The sequence below is a fragment of the Alosa pseudoharengus genome, unplaced genomic scaffold (assembly GCF_046254945.1).
Source record: "Alosa pseudoharengus isolate Yale_2024_CS ecotype anadromous, Long Island Sound unplaced genomic scaffold, YU_APseudo_1.1 YU_APseudo_1.1_scf_2, whole genome shotgun sequence".
Lineage (NCBI taxonomy): Eukaryota > Metazoa > Chordata > Actinopteri > Clupeiformes > Clupeidae > Alosa > Alosa pseudoharengus.
The window spans coordinates 50817057-50836930 of record NW_027468663.1 but is presented as its reverse complement, the minus strand read 5'-3'; the positions used below and the strand labels follow the sequence as shown (position 1 = coordinate 50836930).

The following is a 19874-nucleotide window of genomic DNA, read 5'->3' as shown; positions in this document are numbered from 1 at the left end:
TAACCCCTTCGGGTAAAATGCAGAGAAGAAATTTCTAGTAGGAACTTCCTACATGACCATACAGTCTAACTTAACTTAGACATAGAAAATAGTTAAAACTTTATGTTTCACAGTTGAATAAGTATACTTCATTCCATTTTATGATAAGATCATTAGGGCTATGATCAGGGGTGATCGATAAAAGATAACATGTGGTTCTCTCAGGTAAGCTATCTGAAAAATGTAGACTGTTGTGACTGAGTTAGCCCATCACATGAAATTAATAATTGCTTCTACACTTAGTAACCTGAGCAAACTTGAATTTGTGCTGAAGTCTGGAAAGGATCGCATTGACGGCCGTTGAGCGTGAGTGTAAGAGGTTGAGGATGAGATATAAAATGTAAACAAAAAAACAAAACATGTACAAAGCAGTCTGTGGGTCTCGATTATTGTGGTAAACTTTACTGTGGTGAAATGAGACAGAGAGAGATGAAAGACGACTGACCTGGTCAGTGATGTTATTTCATTCAACTGCTTTATTAACAATAAAAAAAATGCCACATGTTCATAAATGACGTAAATAATATGATATAATTTATTCATCTGAAATGTAGGAGGAAAATGTTTTGGACATTGCATGTAGAAAGATCTGACCACACTAATATGCAAGCATCAAAGGTAAATGCATTTTTGCTCACAGTATCAATAATCCCTTTAATTTTGGGAGGTTCACTTTTTAACTGTGTGAAATGTCTGGGCTGATTTGCTGTCTAATAGAATGTGACATATACAAAGTAGGCTATTGAATTTGAGTATCTCAACATGACCAAAAAAAAAAAAAAAAAAAAAAGAAACACCATTGTATCAGTGACACTAGAGGGAAGAGAAATGTAATACAGAGACACAATCTGTGAAAGTGCTAAATTAAAAGCAATTCAAAGGTTGTCTAAAAGTTTACATAACTGGTTAATACAATCATCTAAAATAAGTTAAGGCCATGTTTTTGTCATGTCTATATCTTAGAAAATATAAAATCTATTGTTACACTATTCTAGCTTTAAAACAATCTGTGCCCTTGCAAAATTCTCAACAGTGAGTTTTTTTTTTCCAACTCCAATATTACTAAGGATTGAAACAGTGTCCTTCAATAGATGCTACTTTTATAGCATCTAGGACATAAAAACTGAATGTTAAAGCTTCTGATAGTAAAAAAACGGACTGGCGTGCTTTGGTTCATTGTGGATTTAAGATATGTTGAGTGACAGTAACATGGAGCAGTTTACATAAGCCTGCCTCTAAAAGCATGACTTCATTACCTTCATAAAACATTTGGCCACTGACCCTCAACGTTTCAGCTGCTCCTCATAATGTAGCTTTATCCTCAAACAATCAGTTTCTTCCACTAAGCAGGTAATACTCCACTGCACTTTCCCCCTCCCATGTCACCAGGCCTTATACAACGATTGTGAATTCACCAACCATTGCTTTAAAACAGCACCAGCATGGTTCTGCCAACCCATTGGTGCATGTAGAAAAGACTGACGAGCATTGTACAACACCATTGTCAGAGACATCCAGTCATTCCTTCTGTCATTCATACCCGAAGACACCAGACATTTGTCTGCACTAACACCATCCTTAAGCATGACAAACCCAACAGCACATGAAAACCATATTCTGTGGGCACCCTCCATCTAACAAATGTAGAACCAATAAAAATATACACTCACAGTATATGCCAACTTGCTCAACATCCTTATAATTAGCCGTCTTGTGCAGATCATGGGAAAGCGATTAAGATTTGGTTTAGCACAAGTTTGTAGGCCACAACTGTAACAAAATAGTGTAATTGCAGTAGGACATCTAAAAACTATTTATAGATAATCTTAAGATTACCAGAAACCATAGAAGAACAAAGGTTTTAACTTAACAGTTCATGTGAAATGGTGGTTTGATATCAAAAACAGCCACTGCAGATACCTGGCTAACGTCAGACCTCATCCCATTGAGATGGGGTCTGGGAACTAGACATTCATTTTCTCGTATTTGAAACGTGGTTTACGAATGCCAATAGCCGTTTATTGGGCGCTACGAATGTCTATAAAATGCGTCTGTATGTAGCTCATAACGACTTTGGTGTGTCGTCATCGTCTTGCTGCCCTCCCTCCGTTCTGTGATTGGTTCCTTCGTTGAGGTGAAAACGATGTCCACAGAATCCAGGCTGCCTAGCAGCGTGAATAAAATCGCGCGCGCAAGGCAGCATGGGAAAACCCAGGCTAGCAGATACACTCACTCAGATGTCCATTTATAAGCAGGGGGTCTGTGAGTCCATTATTTGATCAGACTGGCTCTGCTGTTAAGGTGTAATTAGGAGTAATAAGACTGAGGAGAAAATTGCTCATACTCAATCACAGATAAATAAAACAGATTCACATGGAAATATGATTGATTTCAGATTGAGGGAAAAGTAACTAGACATATATTAAGAGAAACATATTTGCAGTACAGGTCAACATACACACACATATACCCAACCCAAACAGGACTGAGGATATCTGAATGTCATCCAATTGGATGCTGACAGGTGGCAGTCAAATGGAGAGTCTGTTTCTCCCATCTTGTAAAAATGGTGGAAATCCCCGTTCATGACAGCCAGGCAGAGAAGAGTTGAGCTAGGTGAAGTACAGGATCAGGACATGGGTTTTACGAGGTACAGTTTCTCCCCTTGCTCACTGGTGAAAATAGGGGCCTTTTTGTAGTGTTCCACCAGCTCCTCCATAGAACTGAACTTTCTCTGCCCGATACAGTACAATGCATCCTTGAGCTGGACCTTGAAATGCTTGTTCTTGCCTTGTGCTTTCAGGGAAATGGAGAAGTCATTTGGCTGCAAAGGACAAAAAAACACAGCAGCATGGTAAGTGCAAGAGGATTTCTTAACAATAGTGTTTTCAGGGTACCTTTGGCATGAACAAAAGATCACTGACAGCAGCAACAGTCTTGGATTAAGTGCCAACTTTCACTATTAAATGAAATTAGTGAAATTAACATTGACATGAAATATGACACAATGACCCTGAGCACCTTCTCTGCGGATCATTTGTTTTAGACTATTGTGTTTAGTGATTTTTTCCCCCTCTAAATAAGCTAACTAAGGATAAATCATGCCTGCACCATGCCTGCATGTTATTTTGATATTAACTGTTTATATAAAAATGTAGGTGCCCTCTAAACTATTTCATGGTGACCTTGTGACTCTGAGAAAGTCTGTTATGCAAGGAATGGCTGTCTCTCTCTGGCACTTGTGCAATTCATAAAGGAGAGGCTGCTTGGGGAGCAGTGATGTCATTGAAAGTAGACACAAACAGACCAGCCATTGATAAGGGATGCACTGGGGAGGAGGAAGGGGAAAATTAACAAACCTAATATGTCTTCTCTTAAAGGTATATTCTAGCCTTTTCTCAATCTATCTTCATCTTTATTTCATCATCATGAAATTGGATCTGTGGGCAATGTGCATTAGTCTAATCATTGTTCTTAAAATATAAACAGGCCTTAACTGTGTGTGAAAATAATGACCAAGCATATACATTTGGATCAATTTGGAATGTTTGGAAACTTAAATGTACCGTACTGAAATGAATGGCCTGCAGAAATACCTAGAAAGGACAGTTGCTGAGAATGTCAGGGATACACTGCATCGTCTGAAGGCACAATGTAATGTTCATGGTAAAGTATTTTTAGTAAGTCATCAAGACAACCCATGACGACCCCTATTTTGTTTTGATCAGCTATGTGAAATGAGAAGTGTGTTGCTTACCGATGATTCACTGTCCCGGATGAGAAAGTCCCCCTCATCCCCTCGCTGGTTGAGGGCCACTTCTGCCTGGTGACGTGTGACCCTGCCATAGTACCACTGCCTGCCTGCAAACTTCCCACTCAAAGAGGGTCCAATGTTGTCACAGTCTGGAGTGGGGGGCCCTGCACTCAGTGGTACAGGATGGGAATTCTGTAGGATCGTCACATAGTTCTTAGGCACCAGGCCGACTTGGTCGTCTTGCTTGCGGCACTTCCACCACTCCGGGTCGTTCTCGGGCTTTTCGACCACGTCCATGATCTCGCCTTTCTCAAAGTTGAGCTCCTCGTCGTTGCTGGAGCTGAAAGGGTAGAGCGTCTGCACGACGTGGAGCACTCTGCTACCATTGGTCATGGGCGCCACCGACCCGAGCTTTTCCCTCAGCGAGCCGGCCAGGTCGCCGCCCGCCGACCCGTCCACATCCTCCGTCACATAGTTGGAGGGGAACCAGCCTGAGCGGCCATTGTAGCTCCCTCGCCACCATCCATCACTGCACTTCTCCATGACGATGACCCTCGTCCCCTTCACCAGCGACAGCTCGTCCTCTCGCTCGGCCGTGTAGCTGAACTTAACCAAGGCGGGCATGTTTAAGTCGTACAGGCGTTCGCCGTTGTCTGCAAACATGTCGCCGTCTGCGCTGGAGGCCGAGTCCTTCATGCCTCCATCCTTTCGTTTCCCCTTCCCAATGCCTGAAGGCCAAAGCACATATGATTAGAGAACGCAACTATGCTGCTTCACATGCCTGCAGTATTTCCCCATCTCTCATATCTGTTTAACTATGGTCTAACAATTTGACAATTTGTATTTCTCCAACAGGTATTTCTTTGAGTTGTTTACATAATTGTGAAGCCAGCCAATGCATATTTGTTTTAGTTCTCATCAAATAATCTTTGGGACAGTCTCAGCTGCCTGCTTTAAGAAACTACTCCCTATCCTCTCTAGGTCAGATCACCATACCATATAGTGATAGGCATGGCATGTACATGTACTCTTTACCCAACATATTTCTACAGATTTCCTAATGTATTTCATGTACAGAGTTTAACATCTTAAGACCATGTTAACCCATTTAAGACCAGAATATATGATAGTGTCAAGGAAATCTGTGAGCCTTGTTATTGCGCCACCTTTACTTGCCCATGGCCTTATAACACAAACTCTCTGCAACATCAGTACTAATCACATTTATCTTCTGAATGTAGTGGCGGGGCTTCATGGAGTAGCTCTTTTATATCTCAACCAAAACAGGTGACAAATAGAATGGCCTACGCACAAACGTTTCAGTGAGAGTGATGGCCAATTCTATTACTAACCCTAACAGCAAATAAGGTCCCAGCAGTTCATTAAGGTAATAGAGTATCACAGAGTAGTTTAGTTAAATTGATGGCTTAAGGGCAGAGGTCTTGCCACTCAGTCAGTATCAGTAGAGTGTCAGATCCAGTGTCTATAGGATCAAAACTGCAGTGACATGGATATTATATTTGCACTATATTAAAACCATGACTCGTCCAACACTTTTTACTTTACAAAAGAACACATACAGTATACATTTCTGTTAACTGACTTCTAAGTGAAACAGTTTCAAATTGTGTGTGTGCATATGGGTTTTCAAGCTAGGTTTTCTATTTTGTTGCCTAAATCTTAATGAATTCTTAACAACAGCAATGTTAAATGATAAACAGCAAAGCTCTTGCACACATCAACATATATGTGTGCGATGGTCATCCAGTTATTACAGGTTAGATGAGTCAACACCTCACTCTCACTAGTGCTGATGCACTGTTTTTTCTAAGACCAGGATTGCATCAACACACCTGCAACTTGCTGACAAACTATGACCAAGATGGAGAGGTGCTAAATATCAGCCGCACGGTCATATGCATCACCAAGCAAACGATCAAACATTTCTATCATGAACACACAGACACACACACACACACACACATAGCACACAACAGTGATAGACATGCTGGGTAAACGGCAGTGGACATCGAGGTCTGATTTTCCATGAAGAAGAGAGGTTTCATAGACTAATTCCAAGGGAGGCAGTTTGAAAAACAACAGCGTCAGTGGATGACTAATGCACACATCATTAGAGGGAGAGGTGTCATGGACAGGCAGTGTTCCAAGGAGGCATAGCCAGACACAGACACAAACTCTACTGAAACGAACAGAGCTCAGAGTCCAGGGGCAAGCTGGGAAGTGCAGTCTTAAATCACAAAGTACTGTTTTAGTTCAAACACATGGAGTAACAACACAATAGAGTATATACACAATGTGATATAAAAACAGCACCACTGGCATGGCATCCACATTAGGCACACCTCTAATGAGAAATTGTGATGTGTGGACTACTACGTGCTGCAAATAGTCACTCTCTCAAAAGAGAAAAAACATTGTGTGCCTGAAGAAAACTTAATTTACCAAGCACGCTACAAATCCAAACAAAAGGTCAATGACTACTGACTAGCAACAGCCCTGCTAGCACTAGATGTGGACTGGCTATATTCAGGAGTCAGGACCTCAGCAGACTCACTGTCAGACACATAACTCAGGAAGAGCCAGGAACATTAATATTCATTGTTGTTCTCCTATTTATGCCTGCACAACAGTAGATTTTGGTTCGCATAAGTAGGGGTGAGAGTTTAGGTCATAGGCTTTAGTAAGTACATGTCTTCACAGACGTTTCGACCAGTAAGGGCCAGAGGCATACTGTTACCATGGCACTCCACTGGCTGTGAGTCACAATCATTGCTTGTGCTTGTCACCCAAGTAACCGAAGTGTTTTCTCCCACCAACAGTTGTGCACAGTTTGCACAATCATGCTTATGTATGACTAATTTCAGGGGGCGGGGGTCCAGTTAGAGTGTTCACAAGGACAATAGAGAAGGCTAGAAAAACAACCTGTACATCGCTATGTGAGGTAACTGTAAGTCTGAATGAATAAATGTCAGAATGTCATTTGACTCAAATATTCCAGAATCAAGTGAGCTCCGTGATGCAAAATGATGTGGACAGCCAGGAAGTGTTGAGAAGTGTATTGGACGAAACTGTAACGGGGGGTTAGGGCGAAACTGAAAAACGCAGCAAATGAGGAGAGTCTTCTGAGGGAAAGTTTCCTGTCAGCGTGAGACACAAACCCCCCGTTGGAAAATGGAAGCCAGATGGAGGAGCGGACAACAGCCAGGCAGCAGAGGGGCCCCATTCAGCTGACAGAGAGAGAGCTTGGAGACGCTCCAAAACAAGGGTGAACGGTTGATGAGACACAAAAGTCTTCTCAATCGTTTGCGCTAGTCATTAAAACCTCATTTCAAGGAAGAGTTGTTGATATTGCACAGCCCGTGGGGCTGTAAACAAGACCTCCACATAGAAATGATGATGTTTACTACACAGTGAAGAAATGAGGTGGAGAGAGAGTGTGCCTGTTTGAGGGCCATGTTACTGAACTAGAGGGACTTTGCCCTCATTCAGGTGCTGTTTGCACAAATTATCAAAACCACAAATAACAGCTATGCATGTAGTTACGTTCTAGAGATTCTATGGAATTCTTTACACTATTGTGTCTTCCTAGACAACCTATAATTAATAACTTTCAATTACAGGACCTCAGAGAAGCAGTAGAGTTGAATCATATTAACACATCCGGAACCATACCAATTCAGCGCCAAGACTCTACAGCTATGACCTACTTTTAATTCTTACCAATCCACCATGAACTAAACAAGACAGCATTTGTTTGACAAAACAACATAGCAGTGGAATTTGTATGTAATAGGCTTCCACGTCTCTAAGTGCTGAATAATATACAGCTCTCAGCCATTTATGTCGCTTGTTTTCAGAAAGCAAACATGCCGATGATTGACAGCCACACTTCCTGAAGCTAATTACAGAAGCGGTGGATATCTCATGCCCCACCATCTTAATGCAAGATGACCTTGCACAGTGCTTTCCTGCTTTGGCAGATAAAAGGACACATTTCCTTTCCATCTTCCTCATATTGAACTAGTACCCTGTAATTCTGGAATCTTTTTATTTTCTTTGCAGTAGAAACAAAATATTGATATTGTATTTACACACACAAAGAAATAGGTGTGATCATTCTAAAACGGCTAAACACTCTTTTATAGTTATCATATAGCTTTATTTTAGTCCACCACTGAGAGGAACTGTTTTCCCTCGTTCTGTGATCAATCACTGTAACAAAACAATGTTGTCAATGACTTAAAATGAGGGGAATCCCAGAGCTAAGCTGTTCTAGCTTTGACTCAAGGGTCTGCCTGCATACCACCCCACAAGACACGACTCCAAGACCCAACAGGAGACACACTGTCCGAACTTCCTTTTGTTTCATTTCCTTTGTCAGCTACACTAACAGCTTCCCTTCAGCCTCCCCAAGTTCATTTCCCAGCTTTCCGCTGGAACAGCAAGACGTACACTTGGCACCGAATACCCAAACATCTTTTCTGAAATTCCTAATTGTAAAACATATCTTGGACTAATAAACCAAGCCATTCAGTGGTAAACACAGAAGTCATTGTTTGGGAATAATCAACAAGACGATTAGAATGAAAAGAACATTGTTTATGCTGTGCCTTAATTCCTGCAATGGAATGAAGCACGTCCTACAACTAAAGGCCAGTGAATGGAGAAGGAATTCCAAACTGCTGCCTTCAGATTGACTTACCTTCCCCTACTGTACCTAAACAGTTAAGGGGAGGGCTGGGGGTGGGAGGACAGTCGCTGTGAAGTCCACACATCAGACAGCGCTTCACAGCACAGCACACTCCCATCTCTGCTGTGAGCCAGGCCAGATTACTGATGTGAGCTGACCCGCGACAAGCCAGCGTTTTCATTTCCACCGCTCTGAAAAGGGCCCAAGCAAACACAACCCCATAGCCCCCCGCCTTTGTTCCTGTTTGGGTTGAGGTCACTCTAGTAATGACATCATGAAGCATACACACACACACACTCAGAGACCCCGCTCCAGATCCCAGGGTCTGCTACAACACAGAGATGACCATGGACTGGATAGAGTGCATGCGCTCCCAATCAATATGGAGGCAACATGTGGCTTATGAGAGTGCGCTAAGACTTGGGGCGCTCACAACTGAATCAGCCCCTCTTGCTACTAATGCACTGAATTTCACTGGTGAAATGTACGTTTCTCTTAAGTGTTTTGACCAAATGTCTATTAGATTAGTTTACCCACGAAAACACCCATGACTCTGTAATGGCTTGAAATGTGCAATGCATATTCAAATGAACTCGGGGAGATGACATCTTGCTATTGTGTTGGAGTTGGTCCGCCCTCCATTTCCAGAGCACAAAGGATCCTCTGGGTTCTGACGCTATGCTAATGCTTGGGCCGGGAGCTGGCAGGCCCTCAAAAGTGGCAGCCATGTTTCCCTCCTCTCCCCCAGTAATCTAGATTTTCCAGTCCAAGAACTCAAAGAGGGATGGAGAGGGTGAAACAAGTGGGACAGAAAGGCAAATACAAACAGGGAGGAACATTTGCCAGAGTAGAGGGTTAGCAAAGAAAATGTCCCTTGCAACGCTCCTTTTGTCCTAAAATTCCTCCTGCTTCTCTCTGCCAAGTCACAACCTCCACCCCCAGCCTCCAACGCCCTTCCCAGTGTTTAGTGAGAAATAAAACACTCTCCGAGAGAGAGAGAGAGAGAGAGCAGATACTGATAGAGAAGAAAACAGCTAGCATGGGGGAGTCCCATAAAGAAAACGAGGAAGACGGAGGCAGGACACACACCCCAATGATTCCATTTCCTCCTGCCGAGCTCCATGGGAGCTCCAAGAAATCTGTCTTGAATTAGAGGTCTTCCGTTTTCCTCAGAAAGGAGGTAGATAGCAGTTATTCAGAGGGTGGTGTGTGTCTCTCTCTCTTTCTGTGTGTGTGTGTAGGCAAATTAGTGTGTGTATAGTAGTTTGTGTATGTACTGCATCTGTGTGTGTGTGTGGTAAAGGGGGGGGGGCTGAAGCCTCACTAAGGGAAGCCATTTTAAAGCCAACACATGACTGCTTTGATTTTTTAAAAGTAACCAGATTGCCCTGGGGGAGTGTACCCCCTCTCTCACTCTCTCAGCAGGACAGGCACCCCACTCCCCTCACCACCCTCTCACTCTCTCAGTAGGACAGGCACCCCACTCCCCTCACCACCCTCTCACTCTCTCAGTAGGACAGGCACCCCACTCCCCTCACCACCCTCTCACTCTCTCAGTAGGACAGGCACCCCACTCCCCTCCCCTGCACCTCCTCACCACCCCTGAAGGCAAAGAAAGAGAAAATGGATCAAATGAAAATTGCACAGGCGTTTCTGTGACATTTGAGTGCAGTAAAGCTGCCCTTTAGAATGTGTGTCAATGCAGTGGACTTATTTAGTGTGTTGTGACATTTCAGAAAGATGGTTGCTTATCCAGACACACAACCAAGCCACCCACAAATCAAAAAGGAACACCCAAACCCAACTGTAAAAATCTGCCAACAATGGCAAAAAAACTCCTTAAGATTATTAACAGATTATTATTGTTAATTGTTTTAAGATAATTGTGTGTTTCTTACATACATATATGTTACTGCACAGAGGTATGAGAGGCTGGGACACAGTGCTGTATGTGTGAGAGAAAGCCATGCCTTAGCCCTGTCTGTGCTCCTGATTACCACGTCTTTGCCGTGCAATTACAAGCTTTAGCTAGTCTGAAATCCTTATCCACCCACTTGCAGCTGAATGCAAGAGGCGGGGGGAAAAAAGGCTTTCTCCAAAGAGAACACAAAATCTCATCTCCACAAAACTACACTGAAGCCAACGCAATGGATCCCTCCAGCTGTTCTCAAGTCTGCCTATGTGAATTCTTTCTGGCACTTTCAACACTCACAGCCACAGGCCCATACAGGACAATAGCCTAACTAAGCTTCGTTGGAACAGCCCAGTGAAACTGTAAGAGCTGAACAATTATCTGCCTCCTTTACTATTTAGGTTACAAAACACTCCACCCCTGTTTGTCCAAAGAGAACGTAAAAGCTGTGAACTCACGGAAGAAGTGTTTAAAAAGGTTAGCCATATCCATTCCCGGCTCTGGAGCTGCGTCCGTCTCCCTCTCTCTCCCTCTCTCCCTCTCCCTGTAGCGGAGCAACTAGTTCATGAGAACTTCCTGAAAGTCCAGAGCTATTAGTGGAGCAGCTCTCCACCCCGCCTACATGACTGCAGACAGCCAATGGGAAACTGCGAGGGGGGGGTTCCTTTGAAGCTCTCCAGCTGCTGCCTGGGGCCCACACACTTTCTGTGGGTCTTGCAGGGACACTTGTCAAACATTGGTCACTGCTACGGCAACCACATGTCCGTCAGCAGTCTAACGGTGTGGCAGACGCTTGGGTTTTGGTTTCACCCGATGGAATGTGAGTGCCTGAAAGTTGGTACTTTCAAATACACCTGTTTTTTTCCCCCAGCCAGGGCAACATGAGTGACTTAATTTTACTATCTGGAGTTTTCACTTGACTCGAACTTTTATCTCCACGTGGCCGCTATGTGTTTCGCAAGTTAAGTAAGTAAATAGTAGGTAAATTCCTTTGTTGCAGTTCCCCAGTGAAATCAGGCATGCGTTAAATCACACGAGTTAAAAAAAAGTCAAACTGCAAAGCGTAAGCCATCCCGTTATCTATTAAAACATATGGGTATGGGATGACAAGCACTATGGCCTGCTGTTGCCATGTCCGAAGAGAGCCAGGTCTTGGATTACACCTTTCAAGGCACCTGGTCGCCACACAGGGCTGTAATTTGGGAGGTCACCTGAATGAGGGACTGCGTTTCCTGTGGGGGTGTGAAAGGGATGAGTAGCCATGGTCATTGACACCAAAAACACAGACAGACTATAGCACGGTGTCAGCCTAAAGGCAACTTGTTCCCACTAATATGCCACTGACTGCAAGTGAGGTTTAGTAAGGTTAAATGTGGAGGGTGTAGAGTAGTGACTAGGGCTCCACATGCATAGGGCTTCTTTATGGCAATTAAATAATAATCACAATTATTTTGCTCAACATTGAAATTATAATTTATCATGACTATTTATTGAAACATCCTGCATTTATGACCACTGCTGGCATAAAGACGAATTAATTCAAAACAAGTACTGTTAGGATCATATCACCACATATAAAAATGGCTTATGAATATATAACAAATAGATGAACAGGTCTAGACTATGATCAGAACAGTGGAAAAACAGTCCAGAAGGGCCTTAAAAGAGTAAATTGACTCACTCATTCATCTGAGATGTACAATGCAATTGAAAATAATATCAACTGGCTAACTAACCAATTCTGTACTCCACGTGAACAGTTTACTGTGAACGTATATACTTCTTTATGGGGGAGTTAGAGCCGCTTCCATGTGCGGCTCCGCTTGCCCCTTAATGAGTGGGAAGCCATCCAGGCCCGATAATTTTTTACACGGGAGGTGAGTCCATAATAACGGACAGCGTGGTTCTTGTTGTACAGGGGATAGAGGCCCGGTCATCCAATCCTCCACTGTTTACCATGTGTGAAGAGGGAAACTGTCAGACAGACAAACCCTAACTGTAAACAGAGGCATGGCCAAGCACCAGATGCTGTGCTGTGTTACCCAAAGGTGCCATCATTTATTAGCCTGGTATTGCACACTTTATTTCACTTCGAGAAGAGATTCAATTCTGGGTACTCTCCATTCAGAAATGTTTCCAATCCTAGCATCGCATAATGGGCATAGACTTTGCATTATAACTTTGAAATCATTGGTCCAGCCTACCAAATCATATTGATCAGGGATTCCTAACGTTACTTTGTACTTCACCTAACATTTCCAAACTGATAATTAACCGCATCGGTAGTCAGGAAACAATGTACCCTTGCTGTATAGATTTTCACATTCTTCTGACAACAACTTTTTAATGTTTATAGGTTTTGCTACATTTACCATTTACCACAACCATTTACCGATTTCAAAACTAACACCATCCCCTCTTGTTGGCCTGCTATCCTAGTGGCTGAGGGAAACATAAGTGCATTGAGAAGAGCCAGACCTATTGTCTCAGTGAGATGAAATTGAGCTGAGATACAGCTGGACGAGGCCAAGACTAATGTCAACAGCCAGAGCTACACTTCAGAAGCCAGGACAACAATCTCAAAAATACAGTGACATGCGTTCCTGTCCATAAGGATTGTCCAAATGATATAAAATACTTTTAACCACAATTTCCCACAGTTCATGCAAAACACTGCTTGGTATTTAACTTGATAATCTGGACCAGCATTTGGGGTTTGCAAGGGATACTAGTCTTCTCAATTTTCCTAAATTCTTCCAGCACCACTTTGGGACAATTGTAACATGGCTCAAACAGCAGCTGGCGTTTGTGGAAAAATTACAATGGGGAGGTACTCAGATTTCCAGTTAAGGCATCTTTCAGCTGTTGATTCAACCATTATTCTGGTCAAGTAGCAGCATTGGCTGCCACCCTCTCTTACACCATTTACTTGGTCATAAAACTGCCACTGCTGAACAAATTACAGCACATTGTTATGGGAAAACTGACAACCATAACAAAATGGGTGTGTTATGACTGTGTCTTTTTTTTCTACAAAAGCAGAGTTGCACCTACAGTAACATATGACTAATTAAGATACTGCAATAACTTGCAATCTCAGTGTTTTCCCTGAAATATTGTGAAAGTTCTAGCATTTAGTTGGAGAGGTTCAACCCGTACACATAAAGACTACTATACAGGTAGACGGTGAGCTGTCAGTTTGAGGATGCTTACCAAGAGAGTCTTTTAAATTCTTTACAATGGAGGCTTTCCGGGCACTGTTCTTCCTCTCCACATAGTTAGAGGGCACTAACCCAGTCTGGTTGGTGACGTTGCGAACTCGCCACCAGGACTGGGAGTCATCCAGCAGCCACAGGCGTTCGTTTTTCTTTATGTCCAACTCCTGGTCCTGCTGGGCTACATAGTCAAACTTGGCGATGACGATCATCTCCTCTGACATCCTGTCTGAAGAGAGAGAGGGGAAGATGGATGATGTGTTTGGCAACAACAACAATCAATACATCACTTTCTCTACAGATTATACACATGGCCAGCAGATGGAGCTATTAATACAACATACCACTCTTGATACAAATCAAGGGGCCCTATTTTGGCGATCAGATGGTCAGAGGCGCAAAGTTTATAGATATTAAAGGCGTGGCCAGTCCCCAATCACTAATTTAATGGTGTGATTTTGAGATCAAACGCTGGGCGGCGGGCGCAAAAGGGTTGTTCTTATGTTTCTTAATCAGTCATGGGTGTGTTCTTATGTTTCTTAATCAGTCATGGGTGTGTTCTTATGTTTCTTAATCAGTCATGGGTGTGTTTTGGGCGTAACATCCTTTAAACCAATGAGAATGACATCTATCAATCCCTTTAACAGCAAGAAGCACAACTTCAAACAGCGCATCAGTATTTTGATAGTCAGCGGCACATTTGAAGGAATCTGCTTGCATGCGAGACCATATGTAACAGGGATTCCACTAAACCTTGCTGAGTGAAAAGTGAAACTAACTTCACCAATGGTCTCATAGTTAATAACAACAGTTCTACAGAGTTAATTACTTTCACTATTGACTGATAAGGGGTTACCATTGAGAACATAGCCTGAAAAAAGCAACACTTACCCCAATAATGTTCGAATAACTGAATAAAAATCCTGATATTTATCCTGCAGAGGAGTTGCTGCTTACATCTCATGACAGTGCGTCTTCAGCTGTGCTTGTGATGCGCCTTTCTCTATAAATCAAGTTTTTCTTGGTCAGTAGCGTAATGATTTTTAAAGGGTGTAAGATATAGATTTTTGGATCATGCGCCAGACCACACCTTATGTTGTTAATTGCCACACCCCTGGGTGCAAGGTTTAATAAAAGTGAAGGGCATGGCGAAAAAATCCTTACTTTATTGAGAGTAAGATAAGAATAAGCGTTGTGTCATGCTTTGCGCCACTATGCGATGGGTGCATGATAGGGCCCAATGTGTTTGAGATTTAAAAAATTAAAACCACTGAAATTAAATGCTGAACTTTAGTTTTCTGCATAACCGCTTTAACATGAAATAATTTTCAACTGCATGTGTTTGACTATTACGATTCTGTCTCACATTAAGATATGATTAATATACTGTTGTGCACAGAGGAAATCATCTGCATTCACTTGCCTACTCATTCCTCATTCTTTTACAATGCAGATTTCAGTTTTCCATGGTTCTGCACCACTGGAAAAATCTAAGAACTCAGAAAGATGGCTAAAATGCTGATGATCCATTTTCTGGGCACAAAAGGAGACAAGACCATTTCTCTCTATACTGAGGCTCTGAAGCAGAAGCCAGAAGCATAGGGGTAACTTGAGACTTGAGACCCATTGGAGGCCAGGGTCAAACAAAAACATTGAGGCTTGAGGGTCATCGGGAATGTGGAAAAAGCCCCCCCTTAACCTATAATTCACTCTGCTCCCATCTCCTCTCTGAGTTTTAGCTCAAAGTAAGCACTCACTTATACAATGGATACACTGAGGGTAACCATGACCCTTCCTATGAAAACAACACCATTTAATCTGCTCAAAACTTCCTCTTCACTAACGGTTCAACGATATAATTTACATTTGCTGCATGGTAACCGTCACAGAAATACAGATCTGTTTGATAGTATTATCTGCCTGATCTATGCAAACACCAACCTGCACCACATCAATGTAGTATGTGCCAAGTTGAAAGGTGTTATCTTGTCCTTAGCCACAGGAAATACGGGACTCACTGCACCTACAAATAAACATGACGGGAAAATAGTCAAAGCGCTCACAGCATGGTAGAGATCAATGATGACAACATAGACGATAATCCTCATCATTTCCAGTTCAGCTATTTGATAGTGGATGGAATTAAATCAGACAATAAACTTAGCACTAGTAAATATTAAAGGTATACTATGCAGTTGTATGCAGGTATTTTTGGCGACTCTAGAGTCACAATAGAGTCACTTTGCCACTTGCTACTTCTCATGGCTTGTTTCCCCTGTGCACAATGAAAATGCTTTTGTTGTGGAGGCAAAGGACTAACAAAAGGCAAAAATCTCCAAAGAGCTATATCTACTGACAAGGTAATGTTTCATGATTCTGACTTAACTTGAAGTTGCATTGCTGGTTCTCTAACAACCTGCTACGGATATGCTCCATGGCTATGCCCTATGGTAAACGATTCCCCTATTACAAGTTTGTTTACCATCATATTGGCTTCGTAGAGGTTATATTAAGGTGAAAATCTTGCATAGTGTACCTTGCGCAAGTCAGAAATTACTCGATACAGTCAATCAGAGTTATGTTGTTGTTGTAAGGTTATGTAATTATGTCACACCTAATCAGTCTTTGAATCAGTCTGTTACAGTAAAAACCAACAAACAGCACCTTCAGGGCTAAACGTGCACTTCCTCAGTGCAGGAGCAGGTGCTGTTGAGCCAGCTGGTAAGCCCAGTGTGAACAACTTTGTGCCAAGGGGTGAACAAGGGTCTGACATTGTTTTCGTGGGAGCCCATTTGTTCGGACGTAACAGCTAGGGCCTGCCAGTTGTGCGGTCATCTGAGAGATTTGGCTTCACATTCAACACACCCAAAATGAGGGAATATGACAAACACTGCCAAATACCCGCTCAAGAAATAATTATTGGTAAGACACTTTCTGACGCCAAAACAATCATAATTCCTATTACTCCAATTAAAGGAACCTCCAGATTGTCAAGAGTAAACATTTAAAACCAAGATGTATAGTTGTTACATAAGAACTGAGTTCTGAACTAGGCTAAGACATTAACAGTTTTAGTTTATTCTTTTAAAGTGATGTACTTTGTAAGTAAAAATGATTCCTTTAGATGAATAAAATGAGAACCACACTGTGTCTCCCAACTCCTCTCTGCTCACTCACACATGCAGTGGCAATTTACTGTGTCAGCAGTGGGAGGAAACAGCAAGAATCCTGAACTAAAGCAAGACAAACATTTCAGATCTATGGAAAATCCCCTCCCCAACTTCTTAACACTGCAGTGGTATGAGAGCGCCGCTCCTTCCTCATCTGAGGTTTTCCCAACAGAAGATGACAATGTGATACCAGCACATAGTAAAGTTACGATGCTCCTCAAACTATGCAATGAGCACGCTGCTTTTTCCCCCATATTCAACAGCTGGCCAGCCACATCGCTTTGACCCTTGAACGCTGAGATTTCATGCGGATGAGGCTGGGTCCCGTGGGTGAGGTTTCTGAGCACTATGTGCGGGAGAGCAAAGCTGAGGGAGCCTCTTCATCTGGTGGGTCATGTCACCACCAAATCTCATGACAGTTGAATCGGCTATTTTCCAATTACTTGGCCATGTGTGCCCTGACTCAATTTGTGTGAACACTGAGGACCCCTTCTTCCTCCCTCCAAATTTCCACTGCAGCCAATCCTCCTGTCACAAATGGGGAAGCAAGCACCACAACAACCCAGGGTCATGGGATTGTGGCAGAGAAAAGTGGAGGGGGGAAGAAACAAAAAGGTTGCAAATGTGCTTTTTTGTTTTCACCCTCTTCTTTATTCAATTATTTCAAGATGCTTTCATAATAGTGCTGATTTATTAGTGTAATCAACTTTGATCTTGCTTCCACGATTTTTCTTGAGATCTCTGGGAAATGTTGGTCAAAGTGAAGCAGTCATCGTAGTACAACCTCTCAACAAGCAGAAATCCATATAAATCTGTATGGCTCCAAGAGGCAGCAGTGCTGGAGAGATGAGCCAGCTGAGGGAGAGGGAACACTGTGAGAAAGATGTTCAGTCTCCAAGGACGCAAAACTTTCCAGATTTTACATGGCTGAAAATAGAGGTCCATCTGGAAAACACTTAAGGGACATGGGAAACTCACTGCAGAGTAATAAGCAACTGCCATCTAACAACCTCAATAAGCAATGGCCATAATTCACAGGGTGACAATAAAGGAAATCAATGTAGAATGGTTTGCGTTGTATGTGTAGAGGTCCTGGATGAAAACATGACCAAATATTCTACACTGTTCAAAGCATCTTCGGTGAAATGATTTCAATTGTATATTTTGCAACCATTACCTGTCATTAATTAATAAAACAGTTGCGAGTCCCCAATAGGAAATTTCACTAAGAACTGACTTCACCACCTCTGCAAAAAACTCCCTTGAATGTGTTCTTGAAACATAACACTACAGTAATTTCCTGTGTATGAGCCGCATTATAAGCTGCAGGACAGTGTTTTATGCAAGTTAAAAGAAACAAAACCATATCAATACTATATTAACTGCGCCCATCCGTGTATTAACCTCATAGCTGAAGAAATTTTGCCAAAATGAATAACCTGCGGCTAATAGTTGGGAAATTATGGTGCAACCCCCTGGTGCACAACATTTCCTTCCCTTCTCTTTTCCTCTGATAACTTTCAGTTCTTCTTGTCTTGTTGGAAAATAAAAACTTTGATCTCTGATGTTAAAGGAGCTCTGATGTTAAAGGGCTTTAGTGTGCTGTGACCCACGTGTTTGAGAGCATGCCCAAAAGAAACAGTTGTGAATGAGAGCAAAAAGAGATGTGTTGCGACTTGCTACAGAGTAAAGGAAGTCGCATTCCAATGACAGCATGCTACATGCATGAAGGAAAAAGCTGGCTGTCACAAGAAAGCTTAATAGGATAAAAAACACTGAGCTGCACAAGTGTTTGGACAATCAAGTGCTCGCAGAATGCTTGTCTTTTCTGAGTATGTCAGTCAATGATCAAGAGCTGGACACTACAAAGAAAACTGATAAATCATATTTAATCAATACAATGAACTGTTGCAATATTCATATGTGAAACCTCTAAGTGGGAATACCCCAAATGCAATTTCCTCTTTGACTTAAATGTGGCAATCTTTCTCAAGAAGCTGAATACAACACTTGAATACAATGTACTTGAAATGGAAAAAATACCAGGGAGACATTAAAGCAGACCAACTAGGTAGGGTAGGCTACTGTATGAACTAATTTGCCATTCTTTAAATATTCATCATCAACAACAAAAAAATATGAGAATTAAGCCACATGATGCTATTGCGCCATAGGCTATGTGGTTGACAGCTTGCGAAAAGCCATGTAGGAGGAAGTGCGATTAGGAGTTCTCAGTCAACAGTTAATAAAGCCTGTGAGCATGTATCTTTCAATTAGTATTAAAGCCTGTCTTGTGAATTTCCTGCATGATTCAGATCAACATTTTATATTGGGGGAAATCACTGCGCAAGATACAGACTACCCAAAGACAAAGAAATTATGTCTAGTTTAGTGACAAGTTTTAATGCCAGTCTAAACTAGACTGTTAAAATAGTCAATTGTAGAACATATCCACGATTAGCCTATGTAGGCCTATGTGTTAGCGGCCAGATGAAATTTAACATAGCCTACAGGCTATTTCACGACTGTGGCACTGTTCTATTGTTTTGGCAACTAGGTTGCACTGACAATCAGGGGAATCACACCAATATAGTAAGGATAACAAAATGATAAAGAACATACTTACTGAATCAGGCTGGAAGCATTGCTTTGTTTTCCAGATGGAAGTTAACGTTAGTTGAAAATTCTGTGATACCGAGACGAGTAGAGCTTCTGTAGCCCCACTTATATCTTTCCTTAGCGCGACTTGCTCAAACTGACTTACAGAAACACACCCACAAGAACGCCTGAATGGTCAATAGAAGCCAGGTGCCCCTTATCTAATTTGCCAGTGTTTCTGTCCATCAAACAAACTCAACATAGCCTACAGGAGAATAGAAGCAATGTTGACATAATACTACTTTATGATAATACTTTTTTGCTTGTTAAAATGAGTAACTGATAAACTGATATGTTCCCACTTTATGAAATATGAAAAATAATGTGGAGTTACTACATGCAATGAAAACGTTTTTATGGTCTTTACATTGCACTACAAATAGAGATTTCAAACGTAGTGTTATACCCTCAATGT

At 42.1% G+C, this 19874-nt stretch overlaps 1 protein-coding gene across 6 annotated transcripts; it reads right to left on the bottom strand.

The window, feature by feature from the left end:
- Nucleotides 1-425: 425 nt before the first annotated feature.
- nck1a (NCK adaptor protein 1a) lies at nucleotides 426-19541 on the bottom strand. Of its 6 annotated transcripts, XM_076295420.1 has the most exons (6): nucleotides 19428-19541; nucleotides 15573-15654; nucleotides 14523-14634; nucleotides 13630-13860; nucleotides 3797-4521; nucleotides 426-2863 (listed from the first exon to the last, which is right to left on the bottom strand). In XM_076295420.1, the coding sequence occupies exons 3-6, from the start codon at nucleotides 14593-14595 to the stop codon at nucleotides 2669-2671; spliced, it is 1224 nt and encodes a 407-aa protein (XP_076151535.1). In that variant the 5' UTR covers nucleotides 14596-14634; nucleotides 15573-15654; nucleotides 19428-19541; the 3' UTR covers nucleotides 426-2668. The 6 variants fall into 6 exon arrangements, with proteins under 6 accessions (XP_076151535.1, XP_076151536.1, XP_076151539.1 ...); XM_076295421.1 differs by having other exon boundaries at nucleotides 14523-15654; XM_076295424.1 differs by lacking the exon at nucleotides 14523-14634.
- Nucleotides 19542-19874: the final 333 nt, after the last annotated feature.